Source organism: Aquarana catesbeiana, linkage group LG11 (assembly GCF_042186555.1).
Source record: "Aquarana catesbeiana isolate 2022-GZ linkage group LG11, ASM4218655v1, whole genome shotgun sequence".
NCBI lineage: Eukaryota > Metazoa > Chordata > Amphibia > Anura > Ranidae > Aquarana > Aquarana catesbeiana.
In genome coordinates, this window is record NC_133334.1 from 282,941,656 (window position 1) to 282,968,746 (window position 27,091).

General features: G+C 43.4%; 1 protein-coding gene across 1 annotated transcript in view; it reads left to right on the top strand.

Annotated features, from left to right (window-relative positions):
* TCF25 (TCF25 ribosome quality control complex subunit) overlaps positions 1-27,091 on the top strand; it is a 48,713-nt gene that overhangs the window by 12,154 nt on the left and 9,468 nt on the right. Inside the window, exons 11-15 of the mRNA XM_073605967.1 lie at positions 6,794-6,899; positions 9,867-10,026; positions 12,242-12,329; positions 18,375-18,533; positions 22,414-22,504. Coding sequence (XP_073462068.1) covers positions 6,794-6,899; positions 9,867-10,026; positions 12,242-12,329; positions 18,375-18,533; positions 22,414-22,504 — 604 coding nt within the window. The remainder of the gene's footprint in view (positions 1-6,793; positions 6,900-9,866; positions 10,027-12,241; positions 12,330-18,374; positions 18,534-22,413; positions 22,505-27,091) is intronic.

A 27,091-nucleotide genomic window follows, 5' to 3' on the forward strand; every position in this document is an offset into this window, starting at 1 on the left:
CTGTGTAGTAATGGGGTACAGGGGGGCCATAGACCCCGAGTCATGACTGGTTAGGCAGGCTGTCATCTGAGGGGTTCTCTCTGACTGGTTTCATGTGCACCCGAGCCACTGGAGCCTTTTATGTTGTTATGCTGGTGGCAAGAGGGACAGGCTGGAGGTGTCTCCTTGGCGTAGCATATCTGAGGGGGACAGTGGCGATTCAATGGGATTTTTGGACCTGTCTGGTCAATCCTCACTCTCGAGAGGCGCCAACCATTTATATATCAGTTAAAGGTGAATTTCAGAATTTCAGCTACTTTGTAAAATCTTCAGGCATAACACCGTTAGTTAAGTCTAATGAGGTGCCTGCCGCCTCCTAGACTTCTCTCTATTATTCTCATCTGGCAGGTTTATTGTGCTCCAGGAGGAGAACTTCCAAAGGTCCATTGTGGTCTCAGTTCTTTCAAGAGCAGAGTCACTGGAACTGATATGCCTGCCCCCTCCCCTCCCTCTGCCCATTCACAGAAGCCTTTGTATTATGTGAACTCACTATTGCTCAGGTGAATCGGACAACCCATAAAGGTTCATAAACTGTACTGGGCAACCACTTTGGGTCCAGAAGTAGACAAGCCCGGGCAATCGGAGGAAACCTATATGTAAACGGTGTTCGAATCACACATGTGTGGTATCGCTGTGATCGTTAGAGCGAGAACAATAATTCTGTTACAAGTCCACCTCTAGTAACCTGTAAAAAAATGTAAAGGGTCCCCTATGGAGATTTTTAAGTACCTTAAAAACGGAAAATTGTATACTCACCTTTCCGTAATTTTCCTTTCCTGTCGTATCTTCATGGCAGCATACACTTTGGGTTGTGACTCCGCCCCCACAACCTGATAGGACTACATAGCTATAAGTTGTAGAGATGGCCCCTGCCCAGTATTCTCCGTATATATATATATCTCACCTTAGACGGGTGGGAGATTGTATGCTGCCATGAAGATACGACAGGAAAGGAAAATTACGGAAAGGTGAGTATACAATTTTCCGTTTTCCTGTCGCATCATGGCAGCATACACTTTGGGGAGTAACTCGCAAAGACTGGGTGGGAATTCAAACTAAGTTTATTAATCAAATAATAGAGGAATTGGCCTGGATAACGGATCTTCCGAAATCCACCGTGGATAAGCAGGCGGAATCCACCTTGTAATGAGACATGAAGGTGTTCCTGGAGGACCAGGTAGCCGCTCTGCAAATCGTCTCCGCCGAGACTCTACAATATGCCGCCCAGGAGGTTGCCACTGCCCTGGTGGAGTGTGCCCTTAAGCCCTCAGGTACTTGATGGTTACTCAGTGAGTAAGATCTCTTGATGGTCTTTACTAGCCATGAAGCAATGGTGCGTGAGGATGCCGCTTGACCTCTCCTGAAACCATGTGGGATAATTAGGAGGTTTTCCGACTTTCTGATGGATTTTGTTGCTGAGAGGTATTCTATAACGGTACCCTTAACATCTAGTGGATGAGGGTCTCCCTGATCCGTGCTGAGTGCTGGAAGATTAATCTCCTGGTTAAAATGGAAGGATGAGGACACCTTGGGGATGAATCGATCCGAAGGTCTTAGGACTAGCCTGTCTGGAAGAACAACCAAGTATGGTTCGCTAACCATTAGAGCTTGCATTTCTGACACTCGCTTCGCCGATGTTATGGCTATTAAAAATGAAACCTTCAGCGTTAGATCCCAGAGGGATATGCTCTGCATTGGAAAAAAGGGTTCCTTGGATAATGACTCTAGAACAATTGAGAGATCCCAGACCGGGAATGACGGTTTTCTGGGGGGCCTCAGCTTTAGACAGGCCCTCTGAAACTGAACCACCAGAGGCTCTTGCGCCCATTTAACTCCTGTCAAGGCGGACAGGGCCGATACCTGGACCTTCAGGGTGCTTGACCTAAGGCCTTTCTCTAGGCCTGATTGAAGGAACTCCAAGATGTGAGACACCGACGGGGAGGACGAGTCCCAACCTTGCTGGTGGGAGAAGGAGACAAATTTTTCCCAAACTCTTCTGTACGTGATGTTGGTAGTAGGCTTTCTGGCCTGGAGTAAGGTATCCACCACCTTCTGGGAACAGCCCTGCTCTAGGTACCTAGCCCTTTCAGTCTCCAGGCCATCAAGTGTAGCTTCCCCGGGTTCGGGTGAAGAAGATGTCCCTGGGAGAGTAGGTCTGTCGTCAATGGGAGAGGCAGAGGCTCTGCCGTGTTCAGCTGCATGAGGGTAGTAAACCATGGCCTCCTCGGCCAGAAAGGGATCACTGCTACCACCAATGCTGTTGACTTCTTGAGCCTCAGGAGGAATCTCGCTATGAGAGGCGTCGGGGGGAAAATGTACCCCAGGTGAAAGTTCCAGGGGTATTGGAGGCAGTCTGTCCCCTCTGCCGAAGGAAACGGTGTCCTTGATAGGAATCTCTGACACTTTGTGTTCTCCGGAGTTGCTGCTAGGTCTATCTCTGGAGGACCCCAGGTTCGGGATATGAGAGCATAGGCTTGTGGACTCAGAGACCATTCGTTGTTGGAGTGGAAATTTCTGCTTAGTGAGTCGGCTAAGGTGTTCTGGACTCCCGGGACATAAACCGCCCTTAGGTCCAGTAGATTCAGCTGCGCCCATTCCAGAACAGGACGGACCTCCTGTAACATGGACCTGCTTCTGGTGCCCCCCTGCCTGTTGATGTAGGCAACGGCCACCTTGTTGTCCATCCTCAGGAGGACGTGCTTCCTCCTCAAGTGAGAACTGAAGGCCAGGAGAGCCTGGAACGCTGCTCTCATCTCCAGAACGTTCGACACTGTATCCTGTGCCCTGAAAGGCCAACGACCCTGAGCCGCAAGGTCCTGATAGTGGGCTCCCCATCCCTGTAGACTGGCATCTGAGGTCACGGTTTCTTGATAGGGAGTGACTATATGCCTGCATCTTCTCAAGTTGTGAGGACGTACCCACCACATCAACGATTGCTTTACCTCCTGAGAGATGAGGATTGGTTGGGACATTGATGTGCCCTTCCACTGACGTAGGAAGGAGATCTGAAGAGGCCTCGAATTCCATTGCGCCCATTGGACCATTGGAATGGTGGAAGCTAGGGAGCCCAGGATACTGAGACAGGTCCTGGCCGGGAGCATTGTAGCGGAGATTGCCCTTTTCACCTTTTGAATTAGAGGAGGGATTTTTTCCCCCGGAAGTTCCACCGTATTCTCCCTTGTGTCCAATTCGGCCCCCAGAAAGACCATTCTCTGTGTGGGATGGATGTTGCTCTTCTTCCAATTTATCAGCCACCCTAGGGACTGTAGTGTGGAGACCAGGATTTCCCTGTGAAGGACAAGAGAGTCCTGGCTGTCTGAGAGAAGTAGGATGTCGTCCAGGTAATGGTGGACCCTCAGCCCGTTTTCTCTCAGGTGGGCTATTACAGGTAATAGGACTTTTGTAAACGTCCTGGGTGCGGTAGAGATCCCGAACGGAAGGCTTCGGAATTGGAAGTGCCGATGATTTAGGGTAAACCGGAGAAATTTTTGGAACTCGGAATGGATAGGGATATGCAAATACGCGTCCTGGAGGTCGATTGACAGCATCCAATCTCCCAAGTTTATTGCTTGGAGGATTGATTGAAGGCTTTCCATCTTGAATGTTTCTAACCGTATCGACCGGTTGAGGTTTTTTAGGTCCAAGACTGGACGAAGGTCCCCTGATTTCTTTTTCACTAAGAAAAGTGGGGAGTAGAACCCTTTGCCTCTTTGGGATGGCGGAACCTCCACTATTGCTTGTTTCTGGAGCAACTCTTGGATATACTGGACTAGGGATAGTCTTTTCTCTTGAGAAGGAGGAAGTCTGGTTGAGCAGAATTGGTCTCTTGGAGGACGACCTCTGAATGCCCACCTGTGACCGAAATGAATGGTGGACACCGTCCATGGGTCTTTTATCATTCCCGCCCAGACCAACTTGAACTTTGTGAGTCTGGCCCCCACTACCGCTGGTTGGGCGGGCGAACCTTCAAAAGGACTTCTGGTCATTGGAGGCAGGGGTCTTGGGTTTCTGGAACTTAAGGAAGGACGTCTGGGGGTTCTTCCAGCTCCTTCTGTATTCCTTCCCGGGTCTATAGGATTTCGCATCCCTATATCTTTCCGGAAGGTTACGTTTAAAGGGAGGTGGCCTTTGTTGTTTCGGCCTTCTGTCCGATGGTATGAGACCCGACTTCCCGCCTGTTACTTTAGAGATTGCGGTATCCAGCTTTGCTCCAAAGAGGTTCACCCCATCATACGGAATCCTGCACCAGTTTGACTTCGAGGCGGGGTCAGCCGACCAAGGTTTGAGCCACAGTGCCCTTCTGGCCATTACAGAGGCTAACATAGACCTTGAGGTGGATCTGATAGTATCTACGGAAGCCTCCGCCACGAAATCTCCCGCAAGGCTAAGTTCTTGTAAGGCCTTAGTGATCTGTTCTTGATCTGCGCCCTCAGTGACGAGCCTCGCTGTAGCTGAGGACCAGCTGGAGATAGCTTTCCCAACCGCCGCTAATGCCACCGCTGGCCTGCAGGCGCCTCCTGCGAACAGGTAAGCTCTCTTAAGGTCTGTATCCACCTTCCTGTCAAGCACGTCTCTGAACGTTACTGCATCTTCAATGGGGAGCGTCACGTGCCTGGCTAGACGCATCAAAGATGCATCCACTACTGGAGGAGAAAGTAAAGGAGATACTTTGGGTTCCTTGAGAGGGTACAGTTTGGTAAGTCTGTTGGACAGACTGAACTTCTTTTCCGGATTCTGCCACTCCTCCTTAATGAGCTCCTCTAACTCGTCGATGAATGGGAAAGCCTCCGGAACCTTCTTGAGGTTTGGGAAATATTTTCTCTGTTTAGGCTGTGTCTCCTCAAGCTCCTCCCAGTTAATCGCTTCCTTAACCGATCTGATGAACGGTTCTATGAGCGCAAAATCAAAGCCAGCTGAAGCTTCCGGCTCTTCATCATCCGACGGTAGTTCTTGCTCTCTTGATGCACTGGGAATGGTGGGTGAGGTGCTATAGGCCGTAAACTCCACATCAGGAGTTGAGACCTGGGGAGTAGAGACTCCAGTGGGTTCTATGGAATCCGGCTCTTTCTCCCTGGTGGCTTCATCTATGCACTTGCGGCAGGCTAGTTTGTCTGGGAGGGCCGTGGCCCCACATACCCAGCAAGCGTTCCCGGCTGGGCGGGAAGGGTGCGTAGAGGATTGGTGTCCTCGTGCAGGGGATCTTCTGCGGTAGGAACGGCTGTGCCTTGAGTGGGATCGACTCCGTCTGCGACTCCCCTTGCGGCCTGAGCGGCTTCTTCCGCGTGAGCGGCTGCGTCTATGGCCGGAGCGGCTTCTCCTGTGCGAAGATTCTCTTCGTCCTGATTTAGATGATCTTGCGGACCTGACAGGGCTGACCAATTAGGTAGCATTAGTACGGTCCTGCTCTCTTTCAATCTTCTCTACTTACCGCTGGAATCCCCCCCCCTTACCTATTAGGCTGGTGGTGATCTGCTGGGGCAGCGGCCTCCATAGGAGAGGAAGGTGAATACCTGAGAAAGGTATAGGAAGGTAAGAACATGCAACCAGGTCCCACAAAACAGTGCATAAGTATTAGACACTTACCCAGAGAGAGAGGGAGCTTTAGGAATGCAGAAGTTCAAAACACAGCAGTCAGAAGTCTTCCAGGAAGCAAGGAGAGCTCAGAAATGACAAACAGGGCTTTTAAATTTGCCGCCATGGCCGCCGAGGTCACGACCCGCTCGCGCATGCGCAGTAGCGGCGCGAGGCGCCCGGCGCCATCTTGGAAACTGGCAAAATCGAAAGGACGCCCTGACGGCGCGCACCGCGCATGCGCGGGAGCGCCGAGACGCCCGGGAAGCCTGTAGGGAGGCACAGAGGGACCACAGAGCCCAGCAAAGAGGGAGAAAAACACAAAGTGAAAAAAGGAGGCATGGCGACCGCTGCACAACAACTAAGCCTGTTTAAGGCTTATACTAGACCGCAACATACCCCCGAGATCACCAGAGCGGGGCTCCTTCCATCTAGCTCGTTTAGAGGCTGTACAGGTAAGGACTTCCACCCAGGAGAGGCTAGAACCTGGCTGGGGCGAATTCGGTAAGGGGGTGCTTCTGATATGTTCAGTCCTTCAGGTGAGGAAAAATAAGAGAATACTGGGCAGGGGCCATCTCTACAACTTATAGCTATATAGTCCTATCAGGTTGTGGGGGCGGAGTCACAACCCAAAGTGTATGCTGCCATGATGCGACAGGAAAGTACCTTTGGCGCCATTCCACACGTGTGCGCAATTTTAACGCGTGACATGTTAGGTATCTATTTACTCGGCGTAACATCGTCTTTCACATTGTACAAAACAATTAGGCTAACTTTACTGTTTTTTTTATTTAATTCATGAAATTGTATTTAAAAAAAAAAAAAAATCACGTTTGAAAAATTGCTGCGCAAATACAGTGTGACATAAAAAATTGCAATGACCGCCATTTTATTTCCTAGGGTCTTAGCTAAAAAAATATACATAAAGTTTGGCGGTTCTGAGTAATTTTCTAGCAAAAAAAAATGATGATTTTTTTACATGTGGGAGAGGAGTGCCGGAATTTTGGTATGGAAGTGGTTAAAGCATTACTGTAGGTAGAACTTTGGTTAGAACTCTGCGCTCTTCTACACAACTCTGCAGAATGGGATTTGGCATATCGATCGGCTTTGCTTGGTCAGGTTTATCGTTGTGTGTTTTAATCCGATTCCTGATGTTGTTGTCTCTCTCTCTCTCTGTTTGCAGTCTGGACCCGGACGATGACCCCCTGTGTATGCTGCTTCTCATCGATTACCTGTCTCTGCGTGCGCGGGAGTACATGTTCCTCAGCAGGATGTACGAGGAATGGGAGGTGAGGCTGACCCCACACTGGCTGGCCTCCTTATCACCATATCGGGGACACAGCAGGAAACTAATCTGGTGGAAAGGAGAATAAGTGAAGTGTAAAGCATGATTAATGAGGCAGTGCAGGAAAATACATCCATGACTTCAAACCAGCAATCTGGGCTCTATTTTCCACCTGGTGAAGTGTATTCTAAAGGGGAACTCCAACAGAATCACTGCGAGCAATATCAGAAATTCAATCTAGTTTGCCTTCAGCTGTTTTTTTTATTTTTTTTTTAATTATTATTATTTATTTATTTGTATTTCCTATTCTCTCTTGCACCCAGAAAATAGGCTTTTGCAGTACCTGAGGAAAGTGCGGCCTCTTTCCCAGGAACTTTCTACCGTGCAGCCTTTTGCCTCGTACACACGATGAGAAAATAGGACAAAAAATACGGGTTTTGGAGCGATCGTGCGATAATCTGAAGATCGTGCAGAACCACGTGTATATTCAGTATATATGTGTGTGTGTGTGTGTATATATAGAGAGAGAGAGAGAGAGAGATATCTATATATATCTATATCTAGATATATATAGATATAGATATATATAAGGGCTGGGGAAAAAATCGATTTGAATCTTGAATCGAGTTGAGAGGTCAAATCAATTCAAATTTTCAGCAAATCAAATTTTTTTAGATTTTTTCTTTTTTTTTCTTTTCACCAGGACCAGCGCTGACATCGCGCCCGTCCTGAAGAGCTGCGGGCAGGAGTTTTTAGGCGAGGCCGCGGCTTTGGCCGGATGTCGCGGACTAGGCCGAAGCCACAGCCTCGCCTAAAAACTCCTGCCCACAGCTCTTCAGGACGGGCGCGGTGTCCATAAAAAAAAAAACAATTAAACTCAATTCGAATCGTGAATCAAGTTGTTTTTCTTTTTTTTTTTTTTGAGAAAATCGCTCAGCTCTAATATATATTTATAGATATATCTTTATGTCTATCTGACCTAGAAATTTATAGATAGGCAACTCCTATCCTCATATTGATTAGTGGTTCCAAATTAATAATAACTACTGCAGTAGGGAACAGACAAAAGATACGCTCAGCATCTTTCCAAATTACTGTTCTGCTTTATTATGACACAATTGAAGGTTTTTATACACACGATTACGTAGGTATCACATTAATATTACAATTGTACGTTTATGGTAAGAAGGGGCGTAACATAGGCAGGCTAATTCTAATCAGGACTCGAAAGAATGTAAACACTTAATGAAAACATTATTAGTGCTGTGTGCACAGTGAGGGCAGTGTGCAATACATACAAAATACAATACAATTATATACAGAACTTACAAATTTCCATTACCATATACATATATATATACACTATGTACTTCCGGTTAGGGGAGCATGCGCACCGCTGGCACACTGCTTCTGCTATGATTAGTCACAGCAGAATTCGATGAGCGGGTGCCAACCAATGGATGTCCGCCGGCACCTGCTGATCAGCGAGGAGAGAGGCTGGACGGAATATGTCTGCATATGTAACCAATACAGAGCTCTGTCCCGTCAGCAGGGATGTGATGGATTTTGTTTTTGCTGCAAAGTACATTCCTTAGTAAAAGCAGCACATACAGTACACACTGGCTAGGCACATATTTAACCCTTTGATTGACCCCTGATGTTTAACCCCTTCCCAGCCAGTGACATTAGTACAGTGACAGTGCACATTTTTAGCACTGACCACTGTATTAGTGTCACTGGTTCCCCCCAAAGTGTCAGTTGGTGTCAGATTATCCGCTGCAACATTGCAGTCTCAGTTCTTTCAAGAGCAGAGTCACCGGAACTGCTGTGCCTGCCCCCTCCCCTCCTTCTGCCCATTCACAGAAGCCTTTGTATTATGTGAACTATAAGTCGCTGATCGCCACCATTACTAGTATAAATAAATAAATAAAAATTCCATAAATATATCCCGTAGTTTGTAGACGCGATAACATTCGCGTAAACCAATCAATATACACTTATTGGGATTTTTTCAATTTTTTTTTACCAAAGACATGTAGCAGAATACATGTTCTCCTAAATTGATGAAGAATTTTTTTTTTTTTTTAATTTTATTGAATGTTTTTATAGCAGAAAATAAAAAAATTTTTTTGTCCCCAAAATTTTTGATCTTTTTTTGTTTATATATTAAACCGGGAGGTGATCATTAAATACAACCAAAAGAAAGCTCTAAATTACATAAATTTCACTTATGTACAGCGTCGCACGACCGCGCAATTGTCAGTTTAAGTAACTCAGTGCCACAAAAAATGGCCTATCATGAAGGGGGGGTAAATCTTCCATAGGTGAAGTGGTTTATCAGCACAGTGTTGGAAGACCAAGACTGCGCATGCTCAGAAGCAAAGGAATGTCATACAATACAGCACATTACATCACTTCCCATCACTTCAATCTGTATTCTGTCATAGGAGGATTTTTGTAACTTCAGTTTTTATTTCCAATATGAGATTAGAATGCAAAAAAATAAAAGACGATCATTCGTGTGATATTCTGATGTTGTGTACGAGGCTTTTCTCCTTAAGGTGTGGATAAAACTTTTTGTTTTGGATAAAATAGAGCAGGGATATGCAATTAGCGGACCTCGAGCTGTTGGAAAACTACAAGTCCCATCATGCCTCTGCCGCTGGGTGTCATGCCGCTAATTGCATATCCCTGAAATTAGAGGATTGAGCTATAAAGAAGGTGTAAGGGGGGGTGTGGCCACTAGAGGGAGCTGACCACTTTTAAATTGCATTGTGCCCAAACCTCCTCTAGGCGGCAGTATATTGAATACATCCGTAGTTTATCCTTCCGGGAATGATGGGAACATTGGAGGTGTCCCCACCCTCAGACAGATATATTGTTTTTAGTGACATTTGTAATAATGTGATACCCAATTGTGTAGCAGAGAGGCCAATAACACCCGGTGATCACCTGTCATTTATACTTTTAGTCCCACCGGAACTTGTCTCAGCTCCCGAACTTTGCATTCTCCGTCCCGCTCGCTCTATTACAGTTCAGCCAGCAGGATGAAATATCGGAGAACGAGGAGAAAACCGCCTCCAGCCGAGCGGCAAATCTCCTACAGCAAGCGCTGATAATGTTCCCCGGAGGTGAGTTCCCTTCTATTACTTGATGTTATGGTCGCCTCATCCCTTTAAACCCGAACACATATGAATTACTCGGGTTCTGGGGCTGATTAAGGTGGTAATTAAATTCAGTTGGTGCCTTATCTGCATTCAATCAGCCTCAGAACACATGTAATTGAAAGCTGTTCGGGTTTAAAGGGATGAAGTGGCGACTTTACCTGATGTGGTGGTTTGTAAACATTTTCTTGAAAGCAGAACCTGGAGGTGGAGCTTCTTATTTAATCGATGGGGAGATATTCCAAGTTGTATTCGGCATCCTTTCCCCATGGATCTGCATCAAGCATCTTCCAAGTGGAATTGCATCTATCAAAACTGCGTCCTATGGTGACACACAGGGTAGAGGAGAAGCCTAGAGCGCCAGCAGGGGACCCCCTGAAGAGGAGGTTTGGGGGTCACTCTGTGCAATACAATTCCACAGAGCAGAAAAGTATAACATGTTTATTATTTTTATAGAAAAGGGAAAGTTTACACCCCCTCGAAAGTGATATTAAAGGCTTGGTTTAAAAAAAAAAAAAAAAAAAATGTTATACTTACCTCCTCTGTAATGGTTTTGCACAGAGCAGCCCTGATCCTCCTCTTCTATGGGGTCCCCAGCAATCCTGGCCCCCTCCCTCCTGCTGAGTGTCCCCAGAGCATGTCCATTCACACACAGAGCCATGGCTCCGCCCCACCCCCTCTGTCTATTCAGTGGATCACTAGCTGTGATTGACAATGGCTCCCGATGCTGCCTCAGCCAGTGAAGAGTGAGAGTCTCTGGAGAGCCGAGGCTCTCGTGCACATTGCTGGATGGACATGGGGCTCAGGTAAGTATTAAAGGGGACTGGGGGGGGGGGGGCTGCTGCATAAAGAAGGTTTTTACCTTGAACCCAATGATGGTGGTCTTCAAGATCTTATTGAGTCCCAAACCCAATGATGGTGGTCTTCAAGATCTTACTGAGTCATGAACCCAATTATGGTGGTCTTCAAGATCTTATTTGTGTCATGAACCCAATTATGGTGGTCTTCAAGATCTTATTTGTGTCATGAACCCAATTATGGTGGTCTTCAAGATCTTATTAAGTCACAAACCCAATGATGGTGGTCTTCAAGATCTTATTGAGTCATGAAGCCAACAATGGTGGTCTTCAAGATCTTACAGAGTCATGAACCCAATGATGGTGGTCTTCAAGATCTTATTTGTGTCATGAATCCAATGATGATGGTCTTCAAGATCTTACAGAGTCATTAACCCAATGATGGTCGTCTTCAGGATCTTACTGAATCATGAACCCAATTATGGTGGTCTTCAAGATCTTATTTGTGTCATACATGCTCCAAGTTGGCTGTGCTCCCTTCACACTCACTCTCTGATCTCCAGTTTGGTTCTTCTCTACTGCTATTAATTGCTACATATTGATCACATATGTCATAGAAAGTGATAATAGAAGTCATGAACCCAATGATGGCAGTCTTCAAAATTTTACTTTCATGGTTCAGGTCCTTATTTGTGTCATGCTAAACTCATACACTGCACCAATGGCTCTCGTCATTGTTGGATGGAGATGGGGCTCAGGTAAGTATTAGAGTCATTGCAAAGGCTCGTTTTTTTTTTGTTTTTGTTTTTAATAACAAACATGTTGTTATACTTACCTCCTCTATGCAGTTGGTTTTGCACAGAGCAGCCCCAATCCTCCTCTTCTCGGGTCCCTCTTTGCTGCTCTTAGCCCTTCCCTCCTTTGAGTGACCCTCAGCCAGCAGCTTGCTACAGGGGTCACCCAAGCCGTGTCAGAGCTCCGTGTATCCATTCAGACACGGAGCCCCAACCCGGCCCCGCCCCCTTTCTCTCCTGATTGGCTGGCTGACTGACTTTGACAGCCGTGGGAGCTAATAGCGCTGCTGCTCTGGTTCAGCCAATCAGGAGGAGTGTACTGGATGGCTGAGGGAATCGTGGACATCGCTGGAGAGAGAAGGAGCTCAGGTAGGTAATTGGGGGGAGGGGGGGGGGGGCTGCTGCACAGAGAAGGTTTTTTACCTTCATACATAGAATTCACAAAGGTAAATAACCTTGAGCCTTTACAACTACTTTAAAGTAACTTCTTAGTTTCAGGCCTGGGTGACTCTTCCCGGCCTCTATTATTGCTGAGATTGTGATATAAAATATTTTAGTTTGATTCCTTTCTGTTGCTTCCCCTCCTTTTAGTTCTTTTACCGCTTTTGGATGCCTGTGGAGTTCAGCCGGATAATATTGTGGCTTCTCATCCATTTTTTGGAACTGTTGCCCAACTAAGGTAAAGTTAAAAAAAAAAACAAAAAAAAAAAACCTTCTTTTTATGTGATTGTTAGATGGTAAAGATTTAGGCAGTCTCACATTATTGTATGGCTGCCCCTCCTCCGCTGCCCTTTACAGCGAGCAGCTCCAAGTCGTACAAATGTATGAGACTTGGCTTCCCCTGCATCCCTGTCTACATGGATGAGTTGTTCTTCTATAGAAACTACATAGACTGCAGCTCCCAATACAAAAGAACACGTCAGGTTATGAGATGCTGGGGATGCCAAAATTTACAAAAAATGTTTTCACTTCCCCAGGAGACTGTGTGTGTGATTTGTGCATCAATTAATAAAAAAATGTGCCCAGGGGAACCTGTTTGAATGTTAAAGTCTTTGTCAGCGATCAGCAGATCTATTTCCACATTTCCAGTTCGGTAAAGAAGACGTTTTCTGCACTTTGTACTGAATCCAACCTTCTTCTCTAGCATTTGTCTTGTTTAGATGACAGGAATTTCCAGGTGATAAGTTTGGATTTGTTGAACAAAAACGCTGCAGTGACCCTGGAAATGACTTCACTGTGATAAATAAAATAAAAAATTATGAAATTGTAAAAAAAAGATAATGAGTTGCTGTTTCCAGTGTCATTGTATTGGTGTTGGCCTTTAGTGTATGGGGGGGGGGCAGTTTACAGTTGCAAATATTCCAGGTGTCCATGTCTATTCCCTACATCAGGGGTGCCCAACCTTCTGGTCGCAGGCAACCATGAGCGGAGCGGGCGATTGACAGGTCCATGTCCACTCTGCATATGCCAAAGCCGACACGGACACAGCCCACTCTACTCTATGAGGCCTCCAAAGGAAGGGAACGGATCCCCTTCTGTTTTTTTAGTGGATTGGAGGTAGGGACATCTGCAACTCCATAGAGGTGAATAGAGGGTCTGATTGGGTCAGACCGATCGTGTGATAGGGGCCAAAGGCTGCTTTCACAATGATGCTCTGTGGCTTACCCACACTGTGTATGCAGCGCAGTGCACCTGTGGCTTTCCTGTGGGTTAGCTGCATTTTGCCAAAGACTTCTATTAAATCCTGCAGGTGTGGGGCACTTTCTGAAAGCACATCAGTCTATTGCTAAGTACAGGTAATAACAGAAGTCTATGGGTCAGTACAGGTAATAACAGAAGTCTATGGCACAGTACAGGTAATAACAGAAGTCTATGGGTCAGTACAGGTAATAATAGAAGTCTATGGGTCAGTACAGGTAATAACAGAAGTCTATGGGTCAGTACAGGTAATAACAGAAGTCTATTGCTCAGTACAGGTAATAACAGAAGTCTATGGGTCAGTACAGGTAATAACAGAAGTCTATGGCACAGTACAGGTAATAACAGAAGTCTATGGGTCAGTACAGGTAATAACAGAAGTCTATGGCTCAGTACAGGTAATAACAGAAGTCTATGGGTCAGTACAGGTAATAACAGAAGTCTATGGGTCAGTACAGGTAATAACAGAAGTCTATGGCACAGTACAGGTAATAAAAGAAGTCTATGGGTCAGTACAGGTAATAACAGAAGTCTATGGGTCAGTACAGGTAATAACAGAAGTCTATGGCACAGTACAGGTAATAACAGAAGTCTATGGGTCAGTACAGGTAATAACAGAAGTATATGGGTCAGTGCAGGTAATAACAGAAGTCTATGGGTCAGTACAGGTAATAACAGAAGTCTATGGGTCAGTACAGGTAATAACAGAAGTCTATGGGTCAGTACAGGTAATAACAGAAGTCTATGGGTCAGTACAGGTAATAACAGAAGTCTATGGGTCAGTGCAGGTAAATACAGAAGTCTGTGGCTCAGTACAGGTAATAACTGAAGTCTATGGCTCAGTACAGGTAATAACAGAAGTCTATGGGTCGGTACAGGTAATAACAGAAGTCTATGGATCAGTACAGGTAATAACAGAAGTCTATGGGTCAGTACAGGTAATAACAGAAGTCTACGGGTCAGTACAGGTAATAACAGAAGTCTATGGCACAGTACAGGTAATAAAAGAAGTCTATGGGTCAGTACAGGTAATAACAGAAGTCTATGGGTCAGTACAGGTAATAACAGAAGTCTATGGCACAGTACAGGTAATAACAGAAGTCTATGGGTCAGTACAGGTAATAACAGAAGTATATGGGTCAGTGCAGGTAATAACAGAAGTCTATGGGTCAGTGCAGGTAAATACAGAAGTCTGTGGCTCAGTACAGGTAATAACAGAAGTCTATGGCTCAGTACAGGTAATAACAGAAGTCTATGGGTCAGTACAGGTAATAACAGAAGTCTATGGGTCAGTGCAGGTAAATACAGAAGTCTGTGGCTCAGTACAGGTAATAACAGAAGTCTATGGGTCAGTACAGGTAATAACAGAAATCTATGGGTCAGTACAGGTAATAACTGAAGTCTGTGGCTCAGTACAGGTAATAATAGAAGTCTATGGGTCAGTACAGGTAATAATAGAAGTCTATGGGTCAGTACAGGTAATGACAGGAGTCTATGGCTCAGTGTAGGTAATGACAGGAGTCTATGGCTCAGTACAGGTAATAACAGAAGTCTATGGCTCAGTACAGGTAATAATAGAAGTCTATGGCCCAGTACAGGTATTAACAGAAGTCTATGGCACAGTACAGGTATTAACAGAAGTCTATGGGTCAGTACAGGTAATAACAGAAGTCTATGGCACAGTACAGGTATTAACAGAAGTCTATGGCACAGTACAGGTAATAACAGAAGTCTATGGGTCAGTACAGGTAATAACAGAAGTCTATGGCTCAGTACAGGTAATAACAGAAGTCTATGGGTCAGTACAGGTAATAACAGAAGTCTATGGGTCAGTACAGGTAATAACAGAAGTCTATGGCTCAGTACAGGTAATAACAGAAGTCTATGGGTCAGTACAGGTAATAACAGAAGTCTATGGCACAGTACAGGTAATAACAGAAGTCTATGGCTCAGTACAGGTAGTAATAGAAGTCTATGGGTCAGTACAGGTAATAACAGAAGTCTATGGCTCAGTACAGGTAGTAATAGAAGTCTATGGGTCAGTACAGGTAATAACAGAAGTCTATGGCTCAGTACAGGTAGTAATAGAAGTCTATGGGTCAGTACAGGTAATAACAGAAGTCTATGGCTCAGTACAGGTAGTAATAGAAGTCTATGGGTCAGTACAGGTAATAATAGAAGTCTATGGGTCAGTACAGGTAATAACAGAAGTCTATGGCACAGTACAGGTAGTAATAGAAGTCTATGGGTCAGTACAGGTAATAACAGAAGTCTATGGCTCAGTACAGGTAGTAATAGAAGTCTATGGGTCAGTACAGGTAATAACAGAAGTCTATGGCTCAGTACAGGTAGTAATAGAAGTCTATGGGTCAGTACAGGTAATAACAGAAGTCTATGGGTCAGTACAGGTAATAACAGAAGTCTATGGGTCAGTACAGGTAATAACAGAAGTCTATGGCTCAGTACAGGTAACCCGCACCCGGGTGCACTGCTCTGCACCTGCAGATCAGTTTGAAAGCAGGCCATTAACCACTGCAGAACAGATATGCCTGTATATATACACTGTGATTATAGTAATGAACTTACCTTTAATAACAGTCTTCCATTAAGGTATTGCCGGCTGTTGCTGTCCCAGGCAGAGTGCAGTTGGTATGACTCCACCTGTGACAGGAGCCTCGATACACAGGAAGGATCAGCTTATGCAGCTCTGCAGCCGCTTGCTTCTTCTACTGCCGGCTTCATTAACAACACTGATCCTCTAGGATAGCGGGTCAGCAACCCATAATGTGGCCTTGGGATCCGTCATCCCAGAGCAGGAGGCCACGGGCCACATCAGAGGACTCTGCGGGCCACTGGTTGGTCACCCCTGCTCTACATGAATAAAGTCTAAACTTTCTAGAATCTTTTGATTTATTTATTTATTTATGTATTTATTTTTTGAAAAAAGTTTTTATTACATGAAAATAAAGGTTACAAACAGTGTCAAAAGCATGCCTCATAAGATCTATACATATACATTGAAAAAAGAGGAAAGAAATAAAACTAGGCTCACTTATCTCCTTCCAATCCAGCACATGCTGGCACTGTGATTAATCACAATAAGAGAGAATTATATCATCTGGCTGCCACTTAAACTAAAAAATAAATGAATATGAGATACAACAGTCTGTCACATTAAACAAACAAATGTGAAAAGACACATAATATCAAAGCGGCGCTCCTGTCAAATTGCTGAGAATTGACACAATTGCATAAAGGGTAAATGCACATAAAGTCGCTAAACATTGAATCGCAGATCTGACAAGTAGATAAACGTGAAGGTAAAGTTCGTGGCTAGCTTCATAAGTGAATAAAGAAGTGGAGATGTTCGGATAGTGCACCAATCACCGTATTCAAACCCGTCCTCCACACGCCCCTCTGGGGTTCAAACTCACCACAAAGTTGCAGATAATAAGCATTCACGATCTCCCACTGATTTACTGCTGGGCCGGCTTGGAAATCCACATCATCAGCATATATAAGGAAAAAAAGACAGGCTCCACATAGTACTACTCTATTTTCCAAAGGATTTATTAAAGATGTGTGTTGTTCAAGTTGTATATAAAAAAAAGCCTTGCTGTTTCACATAACTGCCGTCAATATCCTCTCATCCAAAGGGGTTTTCAAAACCCCTTTGATAAAGTCGGAAAGACGAAATCGATCAGGGAACGATCTCATGCCGTATTTAATAGATCTACATATACTGCGCTCTAATGTCCAGCATAGTTTTTGGGAAGGATTTGTACTGAGCGGCTCACTGGTTTACAGTGTCTCCCGCACGGCTTTTTGGCATTTCCGATCCATTTCCGTTCCTTTGGCTGAACACTGTCAGCTTGGAAACCTGACACTAAGTCACTGGATGAGAGGATATTGACGGCAGTTATGTGAAACAGCAAGGCTTTTTTATATACAACTTGGACAACACACATCTTTAATAAATCCTTTGGAATATAGTACTACTCTATGTGGAGCCTGTCTTTTTTTCCTTATATAGGCTGATGATGTGGATTTCCAAGCCGGCCCAGCAGTAAATCAGTGGGAGATCGTGAATGCTTATTATCTGCAACTTTGTGGTGAGTTTGAACCCCAGAGGGGCGTGCGGAGGACGGGTTTGAATACGGTGATTGGTGCACTATCCGAACATCTTCACTTCTTTTTTTCACTTATGAAGCTAGCCACAAACTTTACCTTCACGTTTATCCACTTGTCAGATCTGCGATTTAATGTTTAGCGACTTTATGTATATTTATCCTATATGCAATTGTGTCAATTCTCAGCAATTTGACAGGAGCGCCGCTTTGATATTATGTGTCTTTTCACATTTGTTTGTTTAATGTGACAGACTGTTGTATCTCATATTCACATATACATTGATATTGGATATACAGCAGACATTTGCTTGGACCAATCACCACCTGCATTCTTCCATCATGTAAGTACTAGAACCATTTCCCCTCAGAGTCTGATAAATACATTTTTTCCCTTTTTTATCCCAACCCCAGAGAAAAGGCAACAGGCCTCGACTTCCAGATGTAAAAAAAAAAAAGACCTTAGAAGAAATATAAACAGGGAAAATTAGACACATTACCCTTAAGTCAAGAAAGTGTGTGATACCCATGAACATCAGGTCTCAACCCTACTCATGTATCTGCAAATATCCCCCTCCCCCTCTAGCGTATTGGTAGAGTCCACCCATCCAAAACCAGACCATCCTAAACTTTTTGGGGGATCCCTGGGCCTCAAGCTTTCTAGAATCTAATATTTGGGGGTCCCTGTAAAGGGTTGTGGTTGGGTTTGCAGGGAATGGGCTCCCGGTACATTTTACATTATGTCTTATGAAATACCGGCATGGAGTTTGATGTTTTTTTCCTCTACATCTACCAGTAATTACCTTTGGTTGCTGGATGGATGGTCCGCTCTGCTTTGTCTTCTTTCTGGTTCTGGATATTTATAATTGACACATTTTTTCCATTTTATTTTTATGCAGCCAGCCTGCAGCCTTGTCCCAGCTGATCTCCCTATATGTGGGACGGTGTCACAGCCTGTGGAAGGAGCCTTCCGTCATGTCCTGGCTGGAGGAGAATGTGCGGGAAGTTCTCCGCATGGTGGACAACAGCGAACCCATTGTGAAGGAGTGCGAGATGAGGTAAGCGGGATTGCGAATGTATATTAACCACATCCTGACTGCGCTATAGGAAAAAGACGGCTACAGCGTGGTTGTCCAGTTCTGAGAGACGTCCTCCCGGAACGAACCCTCTGCTGCGGTGCGCATCCGGCGCCCTCTGTGACCGCCGTGTCCTTCGGACTCAGCTGATCACATGTAAACAAACTTGCCAGCTAATGCCATTCCTTTCCTCACACTCTGCCACGGTGCGAGGAGAGGAGAGCTGGTACCCGGCAAGTGTGAAAGGGAATATGTACACTGATCATCGTGGCACCGATCATCAATGTCCTGATTATTAGTGCATCCCCAACAGTGCCCATCAGTGTCAAATATCAGTGCAGCCTCATCAGCGCCCATCAGTGCAGCCTCATCAGCGCCAGTATTTATATATATATATATATGGGCTTGGAGGACACAGCCTGGCTACCAAGCAGCTTTAGTTTTCATTCTGACAACAAGCCTGGTTGCCCAAAAAGTGTACCGTACTACAGAAGCAAATACTCTTGCGCACAGGTGTGTAAGCTAGATGATCCCAAGGGTTCAGAAAGGACAGTGAATTTCGGCCTTGCTGCTCTCCAGGATGGGATTATCCTCCTAGTGAACGATAAGAAAAAAAGAGAGCGCACCAGCCTAATGCATTATCCTAAGGTAAATTTATTAAAACCAAGAATAAAATCTACTCACAAAGGTAGGAAGAAAAAATCGCACTATATACAGTCACAAGGCGATTGGTCCACTGGTATCAGTTTCTAGGTCCTAGGAAGAGGACGTACGAACCGCTGCTGGCTAACGCGTTTCGAAGGTGTCCCTTCTTCATCAGAGCCTTATCTGTGCTAATCTCTTGCAAAAGTTGCAATAAGAAATGAGCAAATACAGTTGTGCTCATAAGTTTACACACCCTGGCAGAATTTATGATTTCTTGGCCATTTTTCAGAGAATATGAATAACACAAAACATTTTCTTTCACTCATGGTTAGTGTTTGGCTGAAGCCATTTATTATCAATCATCTGTGTGTCAGAATGTTTATACTGAAATAATAAAATAGTATTGTAATCATGAAAATATGCAAATCTTTGATTTGGGAGATTTACAATTTTCTACCAATACTAACAAGAAATTCAAGTTCGTTTATCCATGCTATTTTGAAGACAAGTGATACAAATGATGTTGCTCAAAAATATATATTTATTAACTAAAAATAGAGTGCAAAATAATATCAGGTTTATTTTGTGATAAAACAAATAAATGGATATACTTCTACATATCAAAGATCAATGATGGTTCAGGTAATATTCACAGTTCTCTTAGTCAATTTCTTATAATAAAATACAACATTTCAATACCATAAATGATACTTGTACATTTTAAACCTGGTAACTTGTGAATAGCCTTCCGTGACTTCACGGACTTGTGTAAACAAATATTGTTTACCTTAATACTATGATGTCATCTCTTCTCAAAACCAACAGACCTTCTTATTACACTCCTAAATGCACAAACAAAAATTGTTATATTGTGCACAGCTTGATAATTTGATCAAAGCTTCTATTTTAGATTTAGAATGAATCAATGGTTTAACACATACCATAACCAATCCAATTCTAAAACGTTGAAGTCAGTATTATGAGATATAACAATATATATGTATCTCCCTTGGTTTAGAAGCAAAACAAATTCATACTGCAGTTAGAATTCATTTCACTCCAAAGCAAAACTAACAATGGATTGGATTAGTCAAGAATATGCTCAACCAAACTTCAATTACCTAAAAAGGTATACTTTGGAAAGATTAATACTTTACCAGGTCTTTAAGAATTCTGTCAGTTTGAGAAGCAAAGTCCCAAAAGAGACTTCTTTCCACCTTTAGAGACAGACCCGTCCAGTCATCCTCAGAGCTCCTCCAGATCTTCCCATCGCTCCCCCTTTCCGGCTATCTGTCTCTCCTTTTTATCTCACCCCAAAAATGGGTGTATGTCTCTTTTCTATGTAACTGATGATGTCATATGACGATGGAGTTTATATGTTACCTTGACAACCAAGACCAACGCCATTTTTGAATAATTACCAATTTCAGCCTCTTAGGGGCGGTGTTGGATCAGAAATTACTTTTAATGTGATTGACATGACCTTCTGACCTTGGCTTAGCAAAACATCACTAATTGTCTAATGGTTGACAATCAAGTGTCAATATCCCCAGCCGTCCTGGCACTTCTTAAAATATATGTGTATGAGAAAATATACCCCACACAATTAACTGGGGTTGTAAATGCCATGAAAGTGTAGTCAGGATTCTTACGATAAGCCTACCAGTTATTCATGAATGGTTTCCTAAATAAGATACCATATTTGCACTCTTATAATAATATATATGTAGTTAACAGGTATATATAATGCTACCTAATAAAGATACATTGTAAAGATGTATAAAAGAAACATTATTATTTAAAATATATCATTTGTGGATAAGCCCTTTTTTGTTACGTGGTTTATTCTGAAAATACTATTTAGCTTTGCAGGCTGTGTAAGTTTGTACCAACTCCCCTTATCTATAAGTGTCAAAGACAAAAGATATATAACCTGGGATACTGGTATTTTTACACAGTCTCAAGACATAAAGCAACTTTTGCAACAATGTCTATTCATGGGCTATGAACTCTGATTCAACTTTAGAGCCAAAATGGCTCCTCTCATGTTAATTTGAAAAATATACAATATAAAGGCCCATATATATATATATATATATATATATATATATATATATGAATATAAATTCTTTTAACCCCAAATCTTCTGACATGTGTTTACTCTTTTTATATCACAATCACAACAGAAACTACCCAAATGACCCTGATCAAAAGTTTACATACCCCAGTTCTTAATACCGTATATTGCCCCCTTTAACATCAATGACATCTTGAAGTCTTTTGTGGATGAGGCTCTTTATCTTCTCAGATGGTTCCTCTTGGTAAAAACCTCCAGTTCCTGTAAATTCTTGGGCTGTCTTCCATGAACGGCACGTTTGAGATCTCCCCAGAGGGGCTCAATGATATTGAGCTCAGGAGACTGAGATGACCCCTCCAGAACCTTCACTTTATTCTGCTGTATCCAATGACAGGTGGACTTGGCCTTGTGTTTTGGATCATTGTCATGTTGGAAAGTCCAAGTACGTCCCATGCGCAGCTTCCTGGCTGATGAATGAAATGTTCCTCCAGTATGATATAAAAAGAGTAAACACAGTTGATTGATAATAAATGACTTCAGCCAAAATACTAACCATGAGCGAAAGAAAAGTTTTTGTGTTATCATTCATATTGTCTGAAAAATGGCCAAGAAATCATAAATTCTGCCAGGGTATGAAAACTTATGAACACAACTGTATATAACTACGCTATAGATTCTCTTTTAAGCATTTATGTAAATCATATTCTGGACATAAAGATCCTTTTGTATAGGAAATTATGTTAAAGAAATATGGAACAGCAAGTAAGTAAAAATGACTGTAGACGTGAATAGCGGCTAATAATGTGCAGACAGAATCACACCCCGCAGTTTCCTCCTAGGCATCCTTGTCTTGGCTTTATACCTCCAGAGGAGGGAGGTTTGGTACAGGACACAGACGGGTCGGTCTGGAAGGAACTCCATCTGTTTTGCTATTTAGAGAATAATAATGTAAAACTTCCTCCTCCCTCCTTCTCTGCCGCTCACTAAGCTGGAGAACATGTAAACAGCCCAGAACAAAAGCCTACAGATGACATAAAACACTTTGTGTTCATCCAGAAATAGTATCATCACCCGGTGCTATGAGAACATGAAAGACTTGTGATTGCTTGGCTGATAATTCTCTGCTTTTCCCATCGCCAGGAGGAAGATTCGGTATCAGAGCGCCCCCAGGAACATCCATCGTCATGTCATCTTGTCTGAGATCAAGGGAGCGAGCTCGGCACTGCCGGTGGTGAGTGAAAGGCCTCTGTGTGTCTCCTGCGCTCAGCTCCCTCGTTCTGTGTTTTTTTTTTTTGTTTTTATCCATGAGTTTGGCACTGGGAAAAATCCAGAGACCATCATATCCAGAATGTCACAAGATGTGAAATGTTCTGGGATCTCTCCTGTGTGCACATCTGTGTCTGGTACTTCTCCACCACTAGGGGGCAGAGCAATGTGAGTGTATGAGACTATGAGGTTCATTCTGACTTGCAGGCAGTCATTATTCCAGGTGATAATAATCCAATATTCACTCACTTGTGTCATACCAACAATACAAAAAGAAAAGAACCGTGAAAAACAGCTGCTGTCACATGCAAAGTCTGAAAACCGTCACTTCATCCTCATATAAGGGGAGACAGAGCTTGTAATACTCATACAATAATAAACAAAATATGTGATATTTCACATTCTTATCAATTGTGAGAAAAAAAAAACATTAAAAGAGAAGTTTTGTATTTTTTTTCTAATCATACTTAGGTGGATGCAGCACTAGTTCTGCACAAGCTCTAAGGGTGAGAACCGAGTGATCAAACACCACTGATCGCTCGATTTGCAGAGCTCCCTGAGCAGAGTGCTGGTGACTGTCTGCTCTGAACCCCCCGGATCTCACCGGAGCACTGTACTGTGGAGAGGATGGGAACGGCTGGCTCAGGCTCTCAGCAGCTCGCTGAGGTGGAGACAGGTTCCAATCCAGGCGGATCCCAACCATATGGTCACAATCTTTCCCCAGCCTGGATCGGCTCGGTGATGTCAGCCGGCAGCGAGCTTCAGTCCGCTGTCTGCTGAAAACGAGTCTTAGGAGTGCAGAACGAACTACACTCCTGTCATCCACAGGAAGAGTTTAACCAAACTAGTTTCCCCCGTACGTCTCCTTTTTAAAGTCACTTATATGAAGTCCAAATGGTGATCGTGCTCAGTGCCACTTCCTAGACAATGATTTTAGCTGTGCTAGCTCCTGAGGATGTTGTGATTTGATGACGAAACGTGTAATGTGGGGCTTCCAGTGACCTCACTTCTGCTTTTTCAATCGCACGCTGGAGGGAACAGCAACGTTTCCTGATGTTTGTTCTCAGACATGTAAGTGCATTGGATCTGTTTTTAACATGTATAATAAACATCTTTACACTATGAGAAGCTCCTCCCCTTTTCTGGATAGGTCACACATCTCTAATTGTCAAATGAGAACATAAAGGGACACCAGTAGATGCAGAATACCAGAGAGGGACCTATGGAGTTTGATACTTCTTGTTTTGGCATTTTTTTTTCACATTCGTGTTTATTCAAGAAGTCAATATAATCTGGGGAGAGCAATATGAGAATTTGGGGCACACTGAGATGGACCTCAAATCGCCGGTCCAGGGCGTGGCACTGAACCACTTGGACTTTATACGAGTGACTTTCATGTTTTTTTCTCACAATTGATAAGAATTATTAACCAGTTCCCTGGCCTGTATTCAAATGACGGCCGGGCGGGACCTTCCATGTTACCATGTGATCGCTGTGACCAATCACAGCAAAGCATTGGACAGCTTCCCTTCATGCCATTCATTGTGTACTATTTTGTTGCTAGCTGTGATTGGTCAAAGTGATCAGATGTTACAGACAGGGCCAATCATAGCTAATCACAACAATACACACCAAATGAATCAATTTTGTTTAGTAAAAAATAATTGCTTAACCGCTCGCCGACCAAACTGCGGCAGAATGGCACGGCTGGGCGAAACGACGCAGATCACCGCTATTACTAGTAAAAAAATTAATAAAAATGCCATAAATCTATCCCCTATTTTGTAGACGCAATAACTTTTGCGCAAACAAATCAATATACACTTATTGCGATTTTTTTTTTTTTTTTACCAAAAATATTTAGAATACATATCGGCCTAAACTGAGGAAAAAATTTGTTTTTTTTGATTAAAAATGTGGGATATTTATTATAGCAAAAAGTAAAAGATATTGGGGGTCATTTACTAAAGGGAAATCCACTTTGCACTACAAGTACACTTAGAAGTGAAGTCGCTGGAGATCTGAGGGGGACATGCAAGGAAAATAAAAAACAGCATTTTAGCTTGTATATGATTGGATGATAAAATCAGCAGAGCTTCCCCTCATTTCAGATCTTCCCCTCAGATCTACAGCGACTGAACTTCACAGTGCACTTGTAGTGCAGATTGGAGTTGCCTTTTAGTAAATCAACCCCCATTGTGTTTTTTTTTTTCCAAAATTGTCGCTTTTCTTTTGTTTATAGTGCAAGATATAAAAACTGCAGAGGCGATAAAATACCAAAGGAAAGCTCTATTTGTGGGGGAAAAAAAAGGACATTGATTTTGTTTGTGTACAGCGTCGCACGACCGCGCAATTGTCAGTTAAAGCAACGCAATGCTGAGTCGCAAAAAATGGCCTGGTCATTGAGCAGCCAAATCTTCCAGGGCTGAAGTGGTTAAATGAAAGTCACTGGTATAAAACAAACAAACAAAAAAAAATTGTTAAAACTATTTTTTTTTTAACATTTTTTTCATTTTCAAATAAATTGTGACAAAAAAATACAACTTCAAAAAACTCGCCACATCTCTTACTACATACCTCAGACTGTCTAATTTCCAAAAAGGGGTTATTTGGGGGGTATTTGTACTGTCCTGGCGTTTTCAGGCCTCAAAAAATGAGATCCGCCGTCAATACATCCGGATTGATCAACTTTCAGATATACATTTTTATATATATATATCTCCATATGTCCATAGTTTGTGAAAATGTCACATGGTTACAGTGTAGCATGACCGCGCAATTGCCATTCAAAGTGTGACAGCGCTGAGAATTGGCCGGGCAGGAAAGAGGTGAAGCGATTAAACCCTTTCATGCCTATTTTTCACATTTGGTGTTTACAAGTTAAAATCCGTATTTTTTGCTAGAAAATTACTTAGAGCCCCCAAACATTATATATATTTTTTTAGCAGAGAATCTAGAGAATAAAATGGTGATTGTTGCAATATTTTTTATCACACGGTATTTGTGCAGCAGTGTTTTAACCACTTGATATCCACGCTATAGCCGAATGACGGCTACAGCGCGGATCTGAATTCCCGGGAGGCCGTCATATGACGGCCTCCCCTGTGCACGTGCCCTGCGCGCGCCCTGCAGGGCGCGCTGTGATCACCGAGTCACTGAGACTCGGGTGATCACCGATCCAAGTAAGGGGCCGGTCCCGGCCCCTTACCATGTGATCAGCTGTCAGCCAATGACAGCTGATCACATGATCAAAACAAAAGCTCTGTGATCGTTTTTTTTTTCTCCTCGCGCTGACAGTGCGAGGAGAAAAAAAGCCGCTCACCAGCAAGGGACATCGGTCCCGAAGAGGAGGAGGCAATAATGCCTCATACGTGCCTCAATTGTGCCACCAGTACCCCCTGCCAGTGCCACCTGACATTGCCACATCACAGTGCCCACAGTGCCCACCAGTGCCACGTATCAATGCCCCTAAGTGCCACCTATCAATGCCCATCATTACCACCTAACAATGCCCACCAGTGGTGCCAATCAGTGCCACCTAGCAGTGTACAAGATCAGTGCCCATCACTGCCACCTATCAGTGCCCATCACTGCCACCTATCAGTGCCCATTGGTGCCGCCTCATCAGCGTACATCAATGAAGGAGAAAAATTACCCTTTTTAAAATTTTATAACAAAATATTAAAAAAAAAAAAAAAAAAAATTTTTTTAATTCGGTCTTTTTAAATTTTAACAAAAAATAAAAACCGCAGAGGTGATCAAATACCACCAAAAGAAAGCTCTATTTGTGGGGAAAAAATGATAAAAATTTCATTTGGGTACAGTGTTGCATGACCACGCAATTGTCATTCAAAGTGCGTCAGCGCTGAAAGCTGAAAATTGGTCTGGATAGGAGGGGGGTTTAAGTGCCCTGCAAGCAAGTGGTTAAACGCAACTCTTTGGGAAAAGGGACATTTTCATGAATTAAAAAAAAAACAAACACTAAAGTTAGCCCAATTTTTATGTATAATGTGAAAGATGATGTTACGCCGAGTAAATAGATACCAAACATGTCACGCTTTATAATTGCACGCACTCGTGGAATGGCGACAAACTACGGTACCTAAAAATCTCCATAGGCGACGCTTTAAATTTTTTTATGGTTACCAGTTTAGAGTTACAGAGGAGGTCTAGTGCTAGAATTATTGCTCTCGCTCTGACGATCGCGGCGATACCTCACATGTGTGATTTGAACACCGTTTACATATGCAGGTGCGACTTCCGTATGTGTTTTCTTTGCTGCTCGAGCTCGCGGGGACGGGGGCACTTTAAAAAAAAAAATTCTTATTTATTTTATTTATTTTTATATTGAGAAATTGTGTTTTTTTTTTTTTTTATCACTTTTATTGCTGTCACAAGGAATGTAAACATCCTATGTGACAGTAATAGACGGTGACAGGTCCTCTTTATGGAGAGATCTGGGGTCTATAATGAATGTAAACATCCCATGTGACAGTAATAGGAGGTGACAGGTCCTCTTTATGGAGAGATCTGGGGTCTATAATGAATGTAA